Source organism: Quercus lobata, chromosome 5, assembly GCF_001633185.2.
Source record: "Quercus lobata isolate SW786 chromosome 5, ValleyOak3.0 Primary Assembly, whole genome shotgun sequence".
Taxonomy (NCBI): Eukaryota; Viridiplantae; Streptophyta; class Magnoliopsida; order Fagales; family Fagaceae; genus Quercus; species Quercus lobata.
Window position 1 is genome coordinate 88,835,206 of NC_044908.1, and position 22,853 is coordinate 88,858,058.

The 22,853-nt window shown below is 34.0% G+C and overlaps 1 protein-coding gene across 1 annotated transcript; it reads left to right on the forward strand.

The window, feature by feature from the left end:
• The first annotated feature begins 11,689 nt into the window (after positions 1-11,689).
• Positions 11,690-12,580, forward strand: LOC115991433 (receptor-like protein EIX2). Its single transcript, XM_031115125.1, has one exon. The coding sequence runs from the start codon at positions 11,690-11,692 to the stop codon at positions 12,578-12,580; it is 891 nt and encodes a 296-aa protein (XP_030970985.1).
• The last annotated feature ends 10,273 nt before the right edge of the window (positions 12,581-22,853 follow it).

Genomic DNA, 22,853 nt, shown 5'->3' on the forward strand with positions numbered 1-22,853 from the left:
TGTTCCTAAAACACCTGTAGAGTTGTGGATTGGGCATAAGCCTAGTATGAGACATCTCCATATTTGGGGTTGTCCAACACATGTGTTGAAAGGAAAGTCTGACAAGTTACAATCTAAAACAGAAGTGGTTTTCTTTATAGGGTATCCAAAAGGAATTGTTGGAGGTTTATTCTATAGTTATAAAGATAATAAGGTGTTTGTTAGTACAAATGCCAAATTTTGGAAAATGACTATATGAATGATTATACTCCTAGAAGTAGAGTTGTTTTGGTTGAAATGAATGAACCTGTAATTGAACAACCAATGGATGAAACTAGGGATGATGTGACTGTATTAGATACACCACAAGATTCTACTCATGAGATGACTAGTACACAAGTGCCTCGTCGTAGTGGAAGAATTGTTCAGCCACCTATAAGATTTATAGGTCTAGAGAAACTTGTGAAGCTATTCTAGAAGAGGCTGAATCTGATCCTTACACTTATAAAGAGGCAATGAAAGATATAGATGCACATCATTGGGTCATAGCTATGAAATTTTAATTGGATTCTATGTATTCCGATCAAGTTAGGGATCTCATAAAGGTGCCTAACGGCATTAAACCTGTTGGTTGCAAATGGGTTTACAAGAGGAAGAGAGGGATAGATGGAAAGGTTGAAACCTTTGAAGCAAGGCTAGTGGCGAAAGGATATACACAAAAAGAAGGTATTGACTATGAGGAAACTTTTTCACTAGTATCCATGTTTAAATCTATCAGAATTCTCTTATCCATTACTGCTCATTATGATTATGAGATTTGGCAAATGGATGTCAAGACTGCATTTCTTAATGGCAATCTTGAAGAAGAAATCTATATGATGTAACCGAAAGGTTTCGTAGCGAAGAACCAAGAGCATATGGTATGCAAGTTGAAAAGATCCATTTATGGACTTAAACAAGCATCTAGATCATGGAACATCAGATTTGATCAAGCAATCAAGTCATTTGGTTTTGAACAAAATCTAGATGAACCATGTGTGTACAAAAGACATCGAGATAAAGTAGTAATGCTCTTAGTGCTTTATATTGATGATATTCTACTCATTGGAAATGATGTAGGGGTAATGTCATCAGTAAAGATTTGGTTGTCAAACCAATTTGATATGAAGGACTTGGGCGAAGCTAACTTTATTCTAGGGGTTAAGCTTTGGCAAGATCGAAAGAATAGAATGTTAGGCTTGTCATAAGTTGGATGTATAGATAAGGTTCTAGAACGGTTTAGCATGCAAAACTCCAAGAAAGGATTACTTCCTTTCAGACATAGAGTTCTTCTGTCTGATGACCAAAGGCTAAGACTCTTGAGGAAGAAAATATGAGGAGACAACTTCCCTATGCTTCTGCAGTGAGAAGTCTCATGTATGCCATGCTATGTACTAGGCCAGATATCTGTTATTCAGTTGGCATGGTCAGCCGATATTAATCAAATCCAGGACTTAAACATTGGCAAGCTGTAAAACATATTCTCAAGTATCTAAGGGGAATAAGAGATTATATGGTTGTTTACTATTGTGAGGATTTGATACCTATTGGTTATACAGATTCATATTTTCAGTCAGATCTTGATTTCAGAAAGACCACTTCAGGTTGTGTGTTCACCTTAGGAGGTGAAGCCATAAGTTGGAGGAGTGTTAAGCAGTTTGTATTGCCGACTCCACCATGGAAGCTGAAAATGTTGCTACTTGTGAAGCGGCAAAGGAAGATGTTTGGCTCAAGAAATTCCTTTCTGATCTTGGTGTTATGAGAACGGAACAAGTTCCAATCACATTGTTCTGCGACAATAGTGGAGCGGTTGCACAATCCAAGGATCCAAGAAATCACAAGAAAAGAAAGCATATTGAAAGAAAGTACCATCATTCGAGACATAGTTGCTCGAGGAGATGTAATAGTAGCAAAGATTGATAGTGCAAATAATCTAGCAGATCCATTTACCAAAACCTTGCCCCAAAGGACTTTTGAGTCACATTCGGAGGGAATGGGAGTTAGATTAGTTCTCAATAGTCTTTAGGGCAAATGGGAGATTGTTAGGATATGTGCCATTTAAATCCTATTGTATGATGCTATGTATGATATTATGTTCTATGTAATAAACTTGTTTTATTATTATCTAAAATAATGGTAACATGAATATTTGGACATTATCATATAGTCCATGAGATGCATAGTATGTGATTTAGTCACAAAGAATATAAATAACAAGTTCTTTGTAAACTCAGAATTTTAGTTCATAGTCGATGATGAAATTGGGCATTTCATCTGTGAAGACTATAACATATCAACTAAGAAAATTTGTCTTGTTCATAGAAGTGAAGACTTCTAATTGATATGTTGATATGTTTTAAGTGTTAAAACATATTGAAATAGACCGCTGTGAGATTTATTATTCTACCAACGATTGTTAAATGAATAATAAATCTCACGACTTCTATTTACATGAACTTTCAATCCTGAGTGAATAATGAACTTGATTATGAAGTGTAGGTTGCTTTGATATATCAGGAATGAGATCTAAAGTCACGATCAAAATCTCAGTATGTTAAGCAGCCACATTTAATGTTGAAGGAACATATATTCTCAAGATGAAATTTATAATCTCTTAACGAAGATATAAAATATTCTCTTGAGATAAGTTTAATAGGTTTGGTTATTCTAAATGTTAGGCCTAACTACTTTAGTAAGAAGTTATTAAAGTATATATTTATAAAATTAGATTTCATAAATATATGATGAATAACTTAAAGGATTGAACCGGGTACTCAAGGATTAACATGTAGTAATCTTCAAAGTGGCAGTCAATATTCATGACTTTGTATTACTATGAATATTTTCATGAAGGGGTTGCATATATAATAAAGTCTTGGGATATAATTTATTAATAATGCTTAGAGTGCAATTATATTTATATAGTGGTATTAAATATAATTAATGGTAATTTTGGGCTTGTTAAGAGTTGACAGGAAGGCCCAAAACCTACTGAAGCTAGTGTCTTATTTGTCTATTTTGGTTTTACTCCAAACCACATGCTAAATCCCAATTGGAATGGCCCAAATGGCTAGCCCAATTAGATAATCAGTTGTATATAAGGAGAGAAACATACAGGTTTTATGGATAGATGAAATGGTGTGTATATGAGTGTAAGCCACTCTCTTATTTTCCCTTGAACACAAATGTGAAAATTGATTGAGAGACCACACTTTTTGAGCATAAGTGGAATTGGAGTGAAGATTAAAAGTGTTCTCAAGTACTTCTAATCTTTGGTTTTGAATTTCACCGCACCGAGGTACGCTCTCTTGTTCTTAAATTCTGAAATTTACATGGTACATGTTATTAATTGCGAATGAAGTAGATCCGTTAATTTTCTGCTGCGTATGTTTTGTATGCGATAGAAACTATATTTTTACAACAATATTTTGTTTACTATTGATTGTACTGGTTAAGGAATAAATTAAACATAACTCAAATAGGAATGATCAAACTCACTCTGTATCTCATATTTAGAAATTAACACAAAGCATAAATATTATTTTAAAATATAAAAATACATAAATAATTATATTATAAAGACGAAACTCTAAAAAATCAAAATTTATTAGTAATTTTTTATTAAAATTATTTACTTATTTTATAATTTATTATTACTATTTACTTAACAATTTAGTTTTAGTTATTTTAAATTTTTTTAGCTTAAATATGAATCTTCATTAAGAAGTCATGATTTCTCCATGTGGTTACTCTTACTAATTAATAAATTAATTATATATTCTTTTTTAGGATATATTTCATCAAATTAAGGGATTATATTTAACAATTGTTTCATTTAGGTAAAACTTTATCATTTAAACTTCAACAAATTTAAATTATATTCAAACAAAAAATATATTATAAAAAATTCTAAACTTTAATCGAAAACAACAACCCAAGTTTTCTTTCTACAAAATACCTCATTTGACTTATACTCCCTCTAAAAATCTATGATCAATATTTTAAAAACAAATAATTAATAAATTATTTTTTATTACATAATTCCTCAAATTAAAGGATAATATTTAGCAATTGCTTAATTTAGATGAAACATATCATTTAAACTTCAAAAATTTTAAATATATAAACAACCTTTTGACTTCTACTCTAACTAAAAGTCTATTATCAACATCTTAAGAACAACTAATTAGTTGATTTATATTATTTGTTATGATATATTTCCTCAAATTAATGGATAACATTTAATAAATATTTAATTTAAATAAAACTAAAAGTCTATCATAATTTTTTTTTTAAGCTTAAATACCACATAACTTACGAATCATTTCATATTATATCATATCTTATACTATAAGTATAATAATAAAAGTTGAACTTAGAAACCGTAGTTGTGTCAGATGACTACTTTCACTAATTAGTAAATTAATTTTATATTATTTATTAGGATACATTTTCTCAAATTAAGAGATAATATTTAAAAGCTATTTAATTTAGGTAAAATTTTATCATTTGAATTTCAAAAAATTTAAATTCTATTCAACCTAAAAGTCTGTGGGAGGACTTTCATCTCAGTCCCACAATTTGACTAAACTAGTTTACGTTAAATAACAATAGACACGTGGCTCACAATGAATAGCACACATGGAAACTATATTTTAAAATGACAAAATATAAAACATGCTGTCTCTTATTCCTTCCCACAAAAAACTAATAAATAAAACAACATTACTTTCTTTTTATAAACTAAATAAAACTTTGAGTTATTTTTTTCAATATCATTTTTTAAAAATTTCATGAATTTTTACTTATTACTCCAACTCAAAAATAATGACTTTTTTTTTTCCTAAAACTTATTCAATAACTATTCACATGCATTGCACGGGTTAGCAACTCGTTCAACTAATACTTGTGAAAAGTATCAATTAAAATAAAAATATATTTTAAAGTTGGGACAAGAGACTACACATATCTAAAAAATAGTTAGATACTCAAAGAGTTTTGAATGCCTTTGTTAACAAAGGAAAAAAAGAAGTGAAAATTAAGCTAGCCCTTTATATATAGTTTGAAACACATGAATTATATCTCAAGGGACCGAGGGATATTTTGTCATTTTAAAATATAGTTTCCATGTGTGCTATTCATTGTGAGCCATGTGTCTATTGTTATTTAACGTAAACTAGTTTAGTCAAATTAGATGCCACGTGAACACTCCATTAAGGCCCATAGGATATAAACTAACTGATATAGATGGAAAGACAAAAAGTAAAACGTTTTCCAAAGTTCAAGGACCAAAAACAAAAACTTTTGAAAGTTTAGGGACAAAAAACAAACTTTTGTGAAAGTTTAAAGAAGAATTGATAATTTACCCTATTTGAAAAAATGTTACACAATAAAACTTATCATCTTAATATATTGTGAAAAAACTTAGTGTTGCTAACAAATCCTATCATATTTATGAATAAAATGCACCCAAAAATGTCATGCACAACAGAATAGTAAATAAGATAAGATATAATGACTTAGGAAAACCAATGCAACAAAATGTTTCACAGTAAAAACCTGGGGGGATTTAATCATCAATCCTCAAGGAAAAAAATCCACTAGAATAGAGTAAAATTTTATATAGAATATTTAACCTTAAATCTAATGCTATCTCAAGTAGTACTAATTGATGGGACCACACATAGCTACGAGATCCACGAACTCGTCTACTCTGACTTGTTGCACACGAACTCCCAGTTCGCAACTCCAAGATCCACTCTCAATGATTTGTCTAGTAACTTTGGTTGAAATCTGGTTGCAGCAACTTCACCTAATCACCAGATCTTCAACATGCACGTAGTTCTCCCATTGATGCTTCAAGAAAGCTTGAAAAATTCCAAATCTGTGTTAAAAAACAATACCCTCTTATGTATGTAAAAATGTGCTTTATAGCTTGTATATATAGTGAACTTCAGTAGCACATAACCCTAGATCCAATGGCTAACAAAAACTGCTAGGAATCTAATATGTCCGATTCTTGTTCAATCGAGATGTGCAGTTTGACTGGTCGAGTTAATTGACTCTTAACTTGTCGAGTTGCAATCAAGAATCTGTGTAGTAGTAGTTCGGTTTTTGCAATCTTGAGTCTTTCACTATTTGAAACTAATTTATCTTGATCAAATATATAACCTGATAACAAATAACTAGACAAAATATGTTCTAAACATTACAATTGTTCATGATTTATCAACCTAAAAATATGGACCTAACAATATATATGTATATATATATATATATATAGTGAGAGAGAGAGAGAGAGAGAGCATAAACTTAAATTGGGCTGGCAATGCGATAATGCAGTGAAACAAGGCAATCAATATATTAAGCAAAGTTGGTTGGAATTTTCGAGCTACCATTAAATGGAAGACTTGGCTTAAGTCCAGTGCTCTTATATAGTAGACCCGTTAAAAATAAAAATTATAACTTTCTAAACACAACCATTTATAATTTTGATTTTTAATAGGTCTACTATGTAAGAGCACCGAACCTAAGTCAAATCCTCCATTTAATGTTGGCTCAAAAATTCAAGCCAACCTTTTGACAACCACTTTGTAATCATTATGATAAGCGAGACCCACGAGCTCCGATCGTTCTAATCAAGCACCGATCGTTCCGATAAACACCGATCTCTCTTTGTTGTTTGTTCGTTTGGGTTTGTTTGTGTGTGGGTGTGTTTGTGTATCTCTGTGTTTTTTTTTTTTTTTTTTTTTTTTTTTTTTGAGCAAGTGTATCTCTGTGTAGATTTGTCTGTGTAGATGTGTTTGGGTTAATTTTCAGTTGATGTTGGGTTGATTTTAGTTAATTTTCAGTAGATGTGTTTAGGTTAATTTTCAATTGATTTTGGCGCGCTGGGTTGTTGTAATGGTTGGGGAAGAGAAGTAGTTTGATAGAGAAGAGAGAAAATAAAATAAAATAATCGTTTACACGGTGAATAGTAACCGTGTATATATACACGGTTACTATTCATTTACACAGTCGGGTGTATATTTTGCGCAATTTTACACTCACTAATGTGGGTGTTTTTTTGGCCAAAATGTGTAAAAATGGCTGCTTTATGTATTTTGCAAGACTATCCATGGACTGATATGGATTCTCTTAGACTCAGAAGGTAGAACTCAGTCATCTGCTACCTACATTTCTCTTCCAAACCCTAATCCCGCCGAACAAAAATTAGTTTTTCCCTCTCAATCTCAGAATCTCAAGCACTCACCTAACCATTTTTCTCTTCTTTTTTGCTCTCAGCCATGTAATGTTTCTTCCAAACCATAATCCCGCCGAACAATTAGTAGTGTTTCTCTCTTAATCTTAGATTTTTAGGCTCCCACTAACTATTTTTCTCTTATCTTTTGCACTCGGCCACATAATTTTTTTTCCATACCCTAATCCCGCCGAACAAACAGTAGTTTTTACCTCTCAAATTCTCAATCTTAGGCTCCAACCTAACCTCCCATTATTTAAGAACACAAGCTCTCAGTCTCACTCTCAACTCTCAAGCCCATATAACCGAAAAACCTAATCATGGGTGGAAGTGCCCTCCAACTTCTCCTCACTTTTGTTCTTTTTTTGCTATGCACGAAGCTAACTCTTGGAAATTATGTGGGTGTGGGAGATACTAACCTCAGCTGCATAGAGCAGGAGAGACAAGCACTTCTTAAGATTAAAGAGGGCCTTATTGATGACTTTGGTCATCTTTCTTCTTGGAGTTCTGAAGAGGGGAAAACAGATTGTTGCAAATGGAGTGGGGTCAGCTATCGCAACCAAACAAGCCACGTAGTCATGCTCAATCTTAATTTCTCAGTCTTGGAACCTTTGAGAGGTAAACTTAGTCCATTCTTGATTGACTTGCAATATTTGAATTATTTGGATGTGAGTTTCAATGATTTTAATCAAAGCCCAATTCCAGAGTCCATTGGTTCTCTCTCCTCCTTAAGTCACCTTGATGATAATGCTAATTTCGGAAGAAACATTCTTTTTCAACTTGGAAACCTTTCGAGGTTGCAGTACCTTGATCTAAACTACAATCATTTTAATAATCCCAAAAACCTAGAGTGGCTTAGTCAACTTTCTTCTTTAAAATACCTTGGCATGGGTGGGGTTAACCATTGGCTCCAGATCAATTATTAAACTACCTTAACACAATGGAAACAAAGAGGACCTACATAGTGAAATCTGGCCATATTCACTTCTATTGCAACATAAAACCTATCTTTAAAATTGTTCAAGAATCTTAAATAGGCAACTCGCAGAGACATATTCAGTAGTAATGTGCCAACAACTCCCCAGAAACCTGCAATAAATCCAAGTGCCAAACTAACATAAAATCCTAGGGATATAAACCCTTCTTTCTTGTCTTGCATGCCAGTATGTTCTCTTCTCCTGTTCATGGTTGGATTTTGAGCTATTCCTTCTCCCGAACATTTCTTTGGGAGTGGGGCTCCACAAAGATTTGGATTCCCCTCATATGAGGATGCATTAAAGGTATCAAGTTGAGGGCTTGTAGGAATTTTTCCGGACAAATTGTTGTTTGACAAGTCCAAGACACTTAGACGATCAATATGAGAAAGACTGAAAGGAATTCTACTGGAAAGCTGGTTCTTAGATAGATCCAAGAAATCTAAAGATTGTAATGCACCAATATTTGAAACAATTTGTCCAAATAAATGGTTTCTTGAGAGATTCAAAGATATCAATTCAACAAGTTCTGTAATTTCTTAAGGAATTGTGCCAATTAATTTATTGCTCGAGAGATCAATGCTCTTTAATAGTCCAAGGATATTCTTGTACTCATGCTCGCTTCCTTTCCACGTCCAAAGCACTTGGTCATCATATACAATTGAATATAGTGTCATGCCCAGAATTTCAATATACTCATGGGTGATGGTGGTGCTTGAGCTTAATTTTTGAGTCAAAGCAGTTATATTGTTGAGACATTTTGGTATACTTCTAGAGATTTGGTTTAAAGTGAGGTCTAAAAGTTGAAGATGAGCAAGATGGCATAGATGTGAAGGCATGATTCCGTGTAAGTGATTAGATCGAAGGATGAGGACAGCCAAATTTGGAATGCTGGTCCCTAACCACATCGGTATTTGTCCCGACAAGTTATTGTGTCCAAGATTAATATATTTCAATTTTGTAAGGAATTTCCCCACTAAAACCATTGTTTCTTAAATCAATTGTTTCAATCCCAAGTAGCAAGCCCATCGATCTTGGGATTTTCCCAAAAAAATGATTGTTTTTCAAATTAAGAATTTTCAATCCTGCAAGATGCATCCAACAATCAGGAAGCTCTCCTGATAATCGATTATTGGAGAGATCTAAAAAGATCAAAAATTCATTTCTGATTGCACATAGAGATTGGATTGGCTCTGAAAACATATTCTGGGAAAGATTCAAATGTGCTGCTTTAAATAAAAATGATGGTATTTCACCTTCTAGATTATTTGAACTCAGGTCTATAAAGGGGAAATTGGAGATTTCCAATGAAAAATTTGGAATATGGCCACTGATTTGGTTATTAGACAAATCCAAGAATTGTAGTTGTGGAGAAAAGCCCCAACAGAAATGGGAAATGTTATCAGAAATTCCAGAATTAGAAATATCAAGCCAATAGCAATTTTTCTGAGTTTGAAGCCATTTTGGGAATTGAGGAGGGCCTAGTTGGCAAGGCCTTAAAAATATCCTTTCTAATTGGAAAGGTGGAACCCAATTAGAGCTGAAGTTGAGAATCAATGGGGTATGCGATAAGTCCAAATTCTTCAATTTTTTTAGTTTTGAGAAGTGAGTTTCAAAAATAACACCTTCGAATGAATTATCATGAAGCCTCAAAGTCTCTAGGTTGGATTGTTTTCCCAAACTTTCAGGTATTATCCCATTCAAATGATTGTTAGAAAGTGATAACACTCTTAATGATGGAAATATTGAGAGATCAGGTAATTTTCCTGTGATTCGATTCGAATCTAAATACAAGTTCTTTATTGAGTGTTGTGCACACCCAGTCAAGTTATGAATAATTCCTAGGAATTTTCCTTTGAGATTGGCCCGTATGAGAGACAATATTTTTAAATTACACATACTGCCAAAGGATTTTGGTATTCCACCATCAAACTCATTATCATTAAGATAGAGATGTGCAAGAGACTTTATTTTGCTAAAAGCATCAGGAATCATGCCTTGCAATTGGTTATTAGAGAGATCAAGTTCAACAACACTAGTGTTGTAGTTGAACTACCACTCTAGTATTGACGAAGAGGAAGTCAGACCGTTATAAGGGAGATAGAGAACATCAAGAGAAGTAGAAGAATTAGCAAGGGAAACAGAGAAAATATTAGGAAGATTACAATTCTCCAAGAACAAGGATGTCAAGTAAGGAAGTTTATTCATTATTTGGAGCCAATTGTTGAATTTAAAATAGAGACATATTGCCAATGGTTAACCCCATTAAACATTGATAGCACAACATGGTTACTAGTAGGTTTAATACTCGTACACACAATCCCAAATCAATTATTGGGTGTACATTTTGCATTGTAGTATTCTTCTTTTTTTGGCAGTATGTGTAATTTAAAAACATTGTCTCTCATACGGGCCAATGTCAATGGAAAATTCCTAGGAATTATTCACAACTTGACTGGGTGTGCACAACACTCAATAGAGAACTTGTTTTTAGATTCGAATCAAATCCTTGGAAAATTACCTGATCTCTCAACATTTCCATCATTGAGAGTGTTATCACTTTCTAACAATCATTTGAATGGGACAATACCTGAAAGTTTGGGAAAACAATTCAACCTAGGAACTTTCAGACTTCATGATAATTCATTCGAAGGTGTTATTTCTGAAACCCACTTCTCAAAACTAAAATAATTTAAAGAATTTGGACTTATCACATACCCCATTGATTCTCAACTTCAGCTCTAATTGGGTTCCACCTTTCCAATTAGAAAGGATATTTTTAAGGCCTTGCCAACTAGGCCCTCCTCAATTCCCAAAATGGCTTCAAACTCAGAAAAATTGCTATTGGCTTGATATTTCTAATTCTGGAATTTCTGATAACATTTCCCATTTCTGTTGGGACTTTTCTCCACAACTACAATTTTTGGATTTGTCTAATAACCAAATCAGTGGCCATATTCCAAATTTTTCATTGGAAATCTCCAATTTCCCCTTTATAGACCTGAGTTCAAATAATCTAGAAGGTGAAATACTATCGTTTTTATTTAAAGCAGCACATTTGAATCTTTCCCAGAATATGTTTTCAGAGCCAATCCAATCTCTATGTGCAATCAGAAATGAATTTTTGATCTTTTTAGATCTCTCCAATAATCAATTATCAGGAGAGCTTCCTGATTGTTGGATGCATCTTGAAGGATTGAAAATTCTTAATTTGAAAAACAATAATTTTTTTGGGAAAATCCCAAGATCGATGGGCTTGCTACTTGGGATTGAAACAATTGATTTAAGAAACAATAGTTTTAGTGGGGAAATTCCTTCATCCTTGAAGAATTGTACAAATTTGAAATATATTAATCTTGGACACAATAACTTGTTGGGACAAATACCGATGTGGTTAGGGACCAGCATTCCAAATTTGGCTGTCCTCATCCTTCGATCTAATCACTTACACGAAATCATGCCTTCACATCTATGCCATCTTGCTCATCTTCAACTTTTAAACCTCGCATTAAACCAAATCTCTAGAAGTATACCAAAATTTCTCAACAATATAACTGCTTTGACTCAAAAATTGAGCTCAAGCACCACCATCACCCATGTGTATATTGAAATTCTGGGCATGACACTATATTCAATTATATATGACGACCAAGCGCTTTGGACGTGGAAAGGAAGCGAGCATGAGTACAAGAATATCCTTGGACTATTAAAAAGCATTGATCTCTCGAGCAATAAATTAACTGGCACAATTCCTCAAGAAATTATAGAACTTGTTGAATTGATATCTTTGAATCTCTCAAGAAACCATTTATTTGGACAAATTGTTTCAAATATTGGTGCATTACAATTTTTAGATTTCTTGGATCTATCTAAGAACCAGCTTTCCGGTAGAATTCCTTTCAGCCTTTCTCATATTGATCGTCTAAGTGTCTTGGACTTGTCAAACAACAATTTGTCCGGAAAAATTCCTACAAGCCCTCAACTTGATACCTTTAATGCATCCTCATATGAGGGGAATCCAAATCTTTGTGGAGCCCCACTCCCAAAGAAATGTTTGGGAGAAGGAATAGCTCAAAATCCAGCCATGAACAGGAGAAGAGAACATGCTAGCATGCAAGACAAGAAAGAAGGGTTTATATCACTAGAATTTTATGTTAGTTTGGCACTTCGATTTATTGCAGGTTTCTGGGGATTTGTTGGCACATTACTATTGAATATGTCTCTGCGAGTCGCCTATTTCAGATTCTTGAACAATTTTAAAGATAGGTTTTATGTTGCAATAGAAGTGAATATGGCCAGATTTCACTGTGTAGGTCCTCTTTGTTTCCATTGTGTTAAGGTAGTTTAATAATTAATCTGGAGCCAATGGTTTAACCCCACCCATGCCATGGTATTTTAAAGAAGAAAGTTGACTAAGCCACTCTAGGTTTTTGGGATTATTAAAATGATTGTAGTTTAGATCAAGGTACTGCAACCTCGAAAGGTTTCCAAGCTGAAAAAGAATGTTTCTTCCGAAATTAGCATTATTATCAAGGTGACTTAAGGAGGAGAGAGAACTAATGGACTCTAGAATTGGGCTCTGATTAAAATCATTGAAATTCACATTCAAATAATTCAAATATTGCAAGTCAGTCAAGAATGGACTAAGTTTACCTCTTAAAGGTTCCAAGACTGAGAAATTAAGATTGAGCATGACTACGTGGCCTGTTTGGTTGCTACAACTGACCCCACTCCATTTGCAACAATCTCTTTTACCCTTTTCAGAACTCCAAGAAGAAAGATGACCAAAGTCATCAATAAGGCCCTCTTTAATCTTAAGAAGTGCTTGTCTCTCCTACTCTATGCAGCTGAGGTTAATATCTCCCACACCCAAATAATTTCCAAGAGTTGGCTTCGTGCATAGCGAAAAAAGAACAAAAGTGAGGAGAAGTTAGAGGGAACTTCCACCCATGATTAGGTTTTTCGGTTATATGGGCTTGAGAGTTGAGAGTGAGACTGAGAGCTTGTGTTCTTAAATAATGGGAGGTTGGGTCGGAGTCTAAGATCGAGAATTTAAGAAGTAAAAACTACTGTTTGTTCAGCGGGATTAGGGTATGGAAAAAAAATTATGTGGCCGAGTGCAAAAGAGAAGAGAAAAATAGTTGGTGGGAGCCTGAAAATCTAAGATTAAGAGAGAAACACTACTAATTGTTCGGCGGGATTAGGATTTGGAAGAAACATTACGTGGCTGAGAGCAAAAAAGAAGAGAAAAATGATTAGGTGAGTGCCTGAGATTCTGAGAATGAGAGGGAAAAACTAATTTTTGTTCGGCGGGATTAGGGTTTGGAAGAGAAATGTAGGTAGCGGATGATTGAGTTCTGCCTTCTGAGTCTAAGAGCATCCATATCAGTCCATGGATAGTCTTGCAAAATACATAAAGCAGCCATTTTTACACATTTTGGCCAAAAATACACCCACATCAGTGGGTGTAAAATTGTGCAAAATATACACCCGACTGTGTAAATGAATAGTAACCGTGTATATATACACAGTTACTGTTCACCGTGTAAATGATTTTTTTATTTTATTTTCTCTCTCCTCTTTCAAACTACTTCTCTTCCCCAACCATTACAACAACCCAGCGTGCCAGAATCAACTGAAAATTAACCAAAATCAACCCAAAATCAACAGAAAATTAACCCAAAATCAACTGAAAATTAACCTAAACACGTTTACATAGACAAATTTACACAGAGATACACTTGCTCAAAAAAAAAAAATAAATAAATAAAAAACACAGAGATACACAAACACACCCACACACAAACAAACCCAAACGGACAAACAACAAAGAAAGATCGGTGCTTACTGGAACGATCGGAGCTCGTGGGTCTCGCTTGATCGAGCTTGTGGGTATGGGTCTTGCCTGATCGATGCTTGTGGATCGGAGCTGTGGAGATCGGTGCTTGCCTGATCAGAGCTGTGGATCGGTGCTTGTGACCGAGATGGTCGTGGATCTCGCTTGATCGGAGCTTGTGGGTATGGGTATTACTTGATCGGTGCTTGTGGATCGGAGCTGTGGAGATCAGTGCTTGCCTGATTGGAGCTGTGGATCGGTGCTTGTGATCGAGATGGTGTGGATTAGACCGAGAGAAGAGTTGATTCAAAAATGGGTATAGAGATGGAGATCAGTGGATTGGAGAGGCGTTGTGGTGCTTGTGATGGCTGTGGTGTTGATGGAGTTTTTGCTCTGGTGCTTTTGGGTTTTGACCGTGAGAGAAAGAAGAAGAAAGAAGAGGAAGAAAAGAAAGGAAACGGCAGAGATAAGGAAAAAGAAAGAAAGAAGAAAGAAAATGAGGTATTGGAAAAAGAAACGGATAGGTAAAATAATATTAAAAAAAGAATATAAAAATATTATTTATATAAAATATATTGTATAATAGATGAACTGATATGAGTGTTTTGTAAAAATAGATATGTAAAATAGAAAAAATAGTTTTTTTCGTGTAAAATAGAAAAAGTAACTTTTTTCGTGTAAAATAGATAAAAAGTTTACACGAGCTGGTGTGGATGCTCTAAGAGGCTAAAGTGTGAAGACACAGAGACTTGAAAGGAGCAAATGCCTAAAGGTCCGTTTGGATTGAACTTATTATTACTGAAACTGAAAATACTGTAACAAAATAATTTTTAAATGTGTGAATAGTATCGTAGAACCCATGAACAGTGTATGAACAGTATTTTTTCTCATGAACAGTAAATTTTGTCTGTGCGTGAAACGCGTGAAAGCAAAAAAAAAAAAAATGAAAACGCAACGCAAGATTTAGTAGAAACACTGAATCCAAACCCACACTAAAGAGTGAAAATTGAAAAGGAAAAATGAGAGTAAAGAGGAGAAATGACTAATGAGAGTAGCTGAGTGGGAAACAACTAAAGGAAAAAGTTGTATGTGGCTAAGATAAGGTAAAAAAAAACACACACACAACTGTGGCATGATTATACCCAACTAAAATTTTTCGCTGAATCCAAATCCAAACTAAAGAGTAAAAACTAAAAAGAAGAAATGAGAGTAAAGAGGAAAATTGACTAATGAGAGTAGCTGAGTAGGAAACAGCTAAAAAGACTTTGTGTGTGGCAGAATAATTAAAAAAAAAAAAAACACACGACTGTGGCATGATTGTTCCACACTAAAATTTAAAATTTAAAGATGAGGAGAAAGTTATTGAAAATTTCTTTTAATAGAATTTTTTTTTTAGAGAGGATCACCTCCAGTTTTCTTTAGTTTTAAAATAGATGAGTGACATGTGTAAATAAAATGATCCAATGGTTAGAAAATTAATAATTTGTGTTTTAAAAAATAGATGCAAAAGCAAACCTTTTTTTGAGATAAAAAGTGCAAGAAGAAGGCATGGGCTCGTTGGAGTCAGAGCAATGGTCAACGGCAACCATCGACGGCGCGTGGATCGGCGGCCAAATTTCAGGCCGCGCGTGAAGGCGCGTGTGATCAAAGATGGAGGCCGACTTCTTGGGTTTTACATATCAGAGGCCAACGAAGAGAACCGTGGCGTTGGTTTCGTGAACCACCTGTCGACGGAGAAACTGTGACGGTGCGTGGATCAACGGCCACCGCGCGTGGCGGCGCGTGTAGGTGAAGATGGAGTTCAGACTCTTGGGTTTTGCTTATCGGAGGCCAAAGAAAAGATCTGCGGCAGTGGTTTCGCGAAATGATTGAGAAAAAATAACAGATCTGAAGGGAGGCTCGGACTTGATGATGCGACGGCTGTGGCTTTTGATAGCGGCGAGGCAGCGGCGAAGAGGCCTTGTGGAGGTGGTGAAGGCAGCAATAGTCTTGGGTTTAACAGTTTTTGAGGAGCAGAGTGTAGATTGGGGCTTCGTCACGCGTATGTAGGAAATAAATTTCCCAGAAGCTTCATTCAACGTATCTTTTACTTTAGCATTCCGTGTTTCATTCACTTCAGTTGCGGGTCACGTACGAAATTTGCAAGGAAGCTTCGTGTTTTACCTTGCTTTTTGACCAGCCAGTGAATGGCAACGAGAAAACTGATATCCGGAGCCAGAGGAAATAGTGGTTTCAATTTCATAATGCTGTGGTTTCCAGTTCTTTTCTTCTTTTTATATATATGTTTTTTAGTAGTATCTCTTAATTTTAAATCCACATCTTTTTTACTCCTCCATCTTTAACTTTTCAATTTCAAACTCTAGGATTTTGCTATAAACCTAAATTTAAAATACTTTTAAAAATAAATAAATTAAATGTTGAGTTCTAGCTATTTTTTAAAAGCAATCAAGACAATGAGGCATGTATACAACTTCATAGTTATATTGCTATTATTGTAGTGCTTTTAGATTGATTTATTTTGTCAATTTGTTTAAAATAATCAAATTAGATATTTAAATTAATCTCTTACTTTAATTGTTAGTAACCATGAATTGGTAATTTTTGTTTCTTTGTTTTAATGATATAACAAATATACTTGTAGTTAATTCATATTTAAAATTATGAAAAATCGTGAGCATGATAATGAGTTAGTATCAATTCTAAACAAACATTTATTGAGATAGATTTTACAAATCTTGGCTCCCCCTAAACTAAAATCTTGACTTTGTCATTGATTACCTGGCCCATACACATCGCTAGAAAATGCATTTAAAGTCAAATTCAAAGGATTTCATTCCCTGTACCAGAAGTTGTTTATGTCTTATTTACTAACTCATTGCCCCCAATCAAGAAGTTGCGTATATTTCCTTGAACTAAGTTGCGCAAATTAATTTGCGTATATCTCATTGACTAGTAGTTGTTGTTCTTTTTTGGCTAGGTCTTGAAGTTGTTTATATCTCTCATTTGACCCCAGTCTAGAACTTGCTCAATAGTCTCTTCTTTTGAAGAAAAAGATAGATAAAATGTCAGATCAAGGACCAATGTTGAAACTAAGGAGGGAATAGGATACTTCAATTAATTTTCTTGAATTGTCCTCATTATAGGATACCTTCTCAGTTATATTCACACGATCTAAGTCTTAATTATAATCAATTTTTTTTTAAAACCTCTTTTCCAAAAGTATCCTTACTTTGTAATTATATTCCTGAACATCATGAAGACTCAAACATATTATCTTGACTCCCATTGAATATCTTAATACACCAATCGTCGGGCTATCTATTTTTCACTCAATTCTCACAACCCCCACCCTCATTTTTGTTGCTTTCCATTTCTAATACTAACTGTAAGGTTGCAATTTGTTCCTGTGCCCAACTAGAGGAAGGGTATAGGCCCAAAGAACCTAATACAATAAATTTATAGAGAGTGGGTCAGAAATCTTGTTTCTAATGAGCTTAAATGGTAACAACAGTGGCCCAAGATTACAAAATGATAAGGATGGATGGGTTTATACGATGAAATTTGTCCTTGGACTTAAGCCGAGGAGCAGATTCTTATATCTCTTCTCTCTTAAAGATTAATTACAGATATCCAGTCTATAGTGTTTTTTCTTTCTATCTCCTGCCCCTTTTTTCTCCGAGACTTTCTTCCCTTTTATACTTCCTCCTCTTCCACCTTTCTACTCTCCACATGTAGGTCTTGATTGCTAACATTGATACTTGTCCCATCAACACCTTCAAGAAGTCTTTAGATAATAGCTGTAAGGCTGAAAATCACCCTTTAGATATCACTTCCTTATTAATGCGGCCAGAGATTTAAGTACAGAACATTCAATGGGGTGGTAGCAGCTTTCTCTTAAATATTTCCCAACTGTTCCTGCTTTCTGTGCCCCCGTGAAACATATCTTCATCTATAGGCCCTCTTAGAAGATCACTCTGGACAACATGATGCATCATATGATCCTTACTTCGCTTAGCCAAGGAGATACCCCTCCTCGGATTACTTCTCTCGTCTTCTTCTGCCACAATTTGCTCGTGGGTCTCCAAGTTTGACATCTTTATCTCTACCAATCCGTCCTCGAATAGGTAAACATCCTCGGACAAAGCCCATAGCCCAAAAACGCATCTTGGGCCTGTTATCCCCACAATAGCCCCTCAAAACTCCGTTTTTCTCTCCTATCCGAGGAGAAAAACGGGGTTTTGATCCAGTGCAACAGTTTCTACATGCTTCCCAACTTTTACACGTGAGAATGTCGTTTCCCACTTTGGTAACTATTTCTGACGCTTTGAGGCCCGCGATGCCTCATTATATGCTCCAGGCGGCGCCATGTCCTCAGCATCCAACGGTGGGATGCAGATCCTACGATCAGGATTCCTCCTTGAATTTTGAGCAGGATAACTCCCACTCAATCCCGCCTCTCATATAAAAACGCTTGGGAGATCACAATTTTTCCTTTACTTCACAAATTGCTTAACCTTAAGAGTCCTTCACATTCCTAACTCTCAAGAAATTCCTGAAGAGTCTTCTGTTCTCTCTCTCGTAAGTTTCTACGCTCCTAGGTTCTTTTTCTCCTCGACCTCTTAATCTTTTCCCCTTTTTCAAAATCTTCATTTTTGTTTTGTTCAAATGGGTAGATTTAAAGACCTAGTAGACTCTCCTGCTGGTATGGAGGGCTTTCGAGCCAAATACCACATCCCCCAGGGAGTTGGTTTGAGGTATTGTGCCCCAGACTAGATACTTACCGATAGGCGGGAAGGTATAATTGTCTTCTTTGAAATATTCAATTTTTACATTTAAGGTATAATTGTCTCCTCAAATCCCTCTTTTTAATTATGCCAGAAATGTGCAATAAGTGGGAATCCAAATCTTCTATCCCACTCTTTCTGCTCTACTATATACTTCACAAATAAAAACATGCCACATGTCCATCTATTTTATTAAATGCTAAATTTATGCCTTCTATTATTTCAATTACCTAAATATGATGAGTTATTTATTTGTTTATTTTAGGAAATTGTAATAATAGAAGACATAAATTTAGCATTTAATAAAATAGATGGACATGTGGCATGTTTTTATTTGTAGAGTATATAGTAGAGCAGGAAGAGTGGGACAGAATATTTGAACTCAGTAAGTGGTGCTTAATTACTCTATTTGTTAGATTCTACTTTCATTTAAAAAATAAAAAATAAAAAAAAGAAGGAAATTTTAATCTCAATAGGTGATAGTTTGCTGACTAATTTTTTCAGCCATTGAGATTCCCTATAGGCTCATAATAATGACTCTCTTGTCCACTTGGTTGGGCTATTTACCATAGAATACATCCAATGCTAAAATGATAAATTACATCCAGCTGCCTTTCAAATGTTTTTCAAGTTATGAAACATCATACAATATGATCGATTGTTAATATATAATTTATTGATGAAAAATGCTAAAATTATTACCAATTTTATTGTGAAAAAGTATTGACTTGACAAAAAATGTGATTAGAACCATATTTATTAATATACATATTTATAAATTTCTTAATTACTTTTCCTTTATAATAATTTCAAATTATGATTCGTTGCCAATAGAATTTTCTTTATTATTATTATTATTATTGTTGTTGTTGTTGTTGTTGTTGTTGTTATTTTGAATTTACTGGTTACAATAAAAGATGGAGGATTTGAATGACTCCATTGAAAACACCAAGAAGTACTAGTGACAATAAAAACTTAATTTGTTGAATTATTCAAATTTACATATTATCTAAGTGGTTTTTGTTAACAAATCTATACATCATTTTTCACTAAGTGTATAAATTATTAATATTTTTCATATGTTTAAATACAAGTTTATGTTTATGTCCATGTTTTTATTTTATAAAATTATTAGTTAAATTCAAGAAATATTTAAGATAAGATTCTAATAGTAATATTATCATAAAATGATTCCATTCTTTTTTCTCGCTTCTGCTCCTGCATAAAGCTCACTGTGGATCAATATTGAGCTCCCGTTGTAGCAATATGTCCTTTGTGGTGATTCTATTTTGAATAGCTAGCCACCCTATAAAAGCATGCTTAGGAATATGGCTAAGAAACCAAACCAATTTTCACATTAGCTTCTATACAAGAGTGATGATCAGATGTGGATTTGCTAAATAAAAAACTATGGGTCATATAGACACATACTTTCGGTGGAATGAATCACCAAATTGCCGAATCTTGTTCTTCACTTGCTTTACTTACTCCTCACAATCACTTCTCCTTTGTGGACACCTTCAAGTCGTAGAAGAGGCTACGTCTCTCCTAATTTCCACGCTCCAAATTATAGGGAACAATAAATGTTGCCCCAGAGAGATGGCTTATTTTGAGAAAGTACTCAAAAACTATACAAATCTTCACTCATGGTAATTCACATCTGACTGCTATAGGAGTACTTTAAATACTAGTAGAGATTCAGATAAATGATCCCTAAAAGTACTCAACTATTAAGTTTAAATTACTTTACTACTGATCTTGACAACTCATATCAATATTAGATAATTTAAATTCAAGCTTACTTATCAGATAACCAATGTAGACGATCCTATGTTTATGGGTTGGGTCAAAACCTACCCAATTTCTAACAGGAGGGAATCCATATTGGCTTTTCTTCCTCTCCCAATACCACTAAACCAAGCTTGCTTTGTAGGTTCACTAAATTTTCTGATCTTGCAGGTTTCCAAATCCAACTCTTTCCTTGTAACTTGTAAGACACTTGAGAGTTGAGACATTGGCATTGAAGTTACTAGTAGCATCATATATAGCTCTAAGTCCATATTTTTGATATAGAGTACTATCTGGATGCCACCAATCATGCCAAAGAAATATATTTTTAGCTGAACCTACTTCAAATTTAATGAGGGTTCTTACCTCTTCTCTAAGTTTTAGAATTTTCCTCCAACTCCATGTGTTATCTCCGCTATTTGAATCGAACCTAATTGTTGTGTTATTTAAGATTATATATTAATAGGAGTGCTTAAAATTGCTCCCAAAAAAAAAAAAAAATGGTTACCGTTCTTATTGAATTTCTTTTTAATGGGACATGTTGCAGAATGTAAATAATTTTTTGAGAAACTTGGCTCCAAAAAACTAGAAATGCAAAATGCATTTCATTTTCTAGAAAGATGTGCGCAAATGCATCTTTGGTAGAGTTATAAAGATGAATTTCTGTTTAGGACAAAAATTGGAATCCACCAAGATTATTAGCAAAGAGATTTAATACTAAGTCCTTGAGCCCAAGGTTTTCAGACCCGGACCGTTCATTGAACCGTAAAAGAGAGAGATACAAGATTTTTGAGGTCGAACCGTGATGACGTCATAATTAATTTAATAATTAATTAAAGCCTAAATATAGATATTAAATTTATAAAACTAGCAAAATTGACTAATATATCTATATATGTGAGGGAAATTTAATGATTTTCAAGCATATATTTAATAATTAAATAAGAAAGTTAATAAAATAAAATAATAACCATGAAAACATTAAAATTTATGATTAATTTTTGAAGTAAAGTTGAATATCTTTGAAGGATTTTAATTATAATTTTTTTTATTCCTTGTAAGAGATGGATAATTTAATTAAGTAGAATAAAATTGTGTTAAGTTGTTTATATAAAAAAAAAAAAAATTGCTAAGGGCTTGGACCGCACGGTTCTTGCCACCGGTTCGTGCGGTCCAACCCGGTTTTAGTGGTTCACAGAATTGTCATATATGCCCAGTTCTTTATGCTTAAAAAACCGATTTTCATTCCGATTCTCGATTTTCACGGTCCGACCTCCCAGTCCGGTCCGGTTCTAAGAACTATGCTTGAGCCTTCCTTTTGTTGCTAGTGCCACTTGAGATTTTAGTTTTACTTCTCATTTGATATAAATTAAAATAACACCTTTTTGTCAATTTTGAGTTTTTACTTGGCCACCATGAATTATCCTATTCCGTTCGAAACAACATCTAAAGTTGTTAGAGTCTTACCTTAATAGTTAATACCTTTCCAAGTATTTTCTGCATAAAACACAAGCTATGTCACCTTTGAGACCCCATTGCATAAGTTTGTCTCTTGTGGATAGATCATAGATGATTTCGTTTAACATTGTTAACCAAAACATGAATGCATATCTTCAAATAAAAATGGAAAACCTGACCAGTTTGGCAATTTAATGTCTTGCCTCTTGGGGTAAATCATAACTCTACCCCTTGTTGTAATGTTGTCTAATTAAGATTTTTAAAAAAAAAATCTTATTTAATACAAGTTTTTGAAATATACAAAAGAACATAGACAATGATGAGATACAAAAGAATAAGATTAAAAAATATGAGTGAATATTTTTCACTTACCCATTTTGGTCTTTTGGTCTATTTCGGTCCATTGGTTTATTTAGTCCATTTCAATCCAATTTGATCCACTCAATCTATTTTGGTCCAATTCTGTTTTGGAGTGTAAAAATTATTAAATGAGTCTTTGAAGTACCATTAAAAAATAAACGCCAATAAGTATTGACAATTTAGGCTGTGTTTGTTTCGGTTATAAAGGAAATTGGGGAAAACATTTTACACCATTGAGGATGTTTGGGTACACATGAAAATATGGTTAAACTGGAAATAAATTTCAGATAACCGTAAACTAGAGCCTCTAGGAGTGTAAAACCGATTACATAGTCATTTTACCTTCAACCTATTTCCATCCCACTCACAACTCAGCCACTCGGATAGAGAGAGAG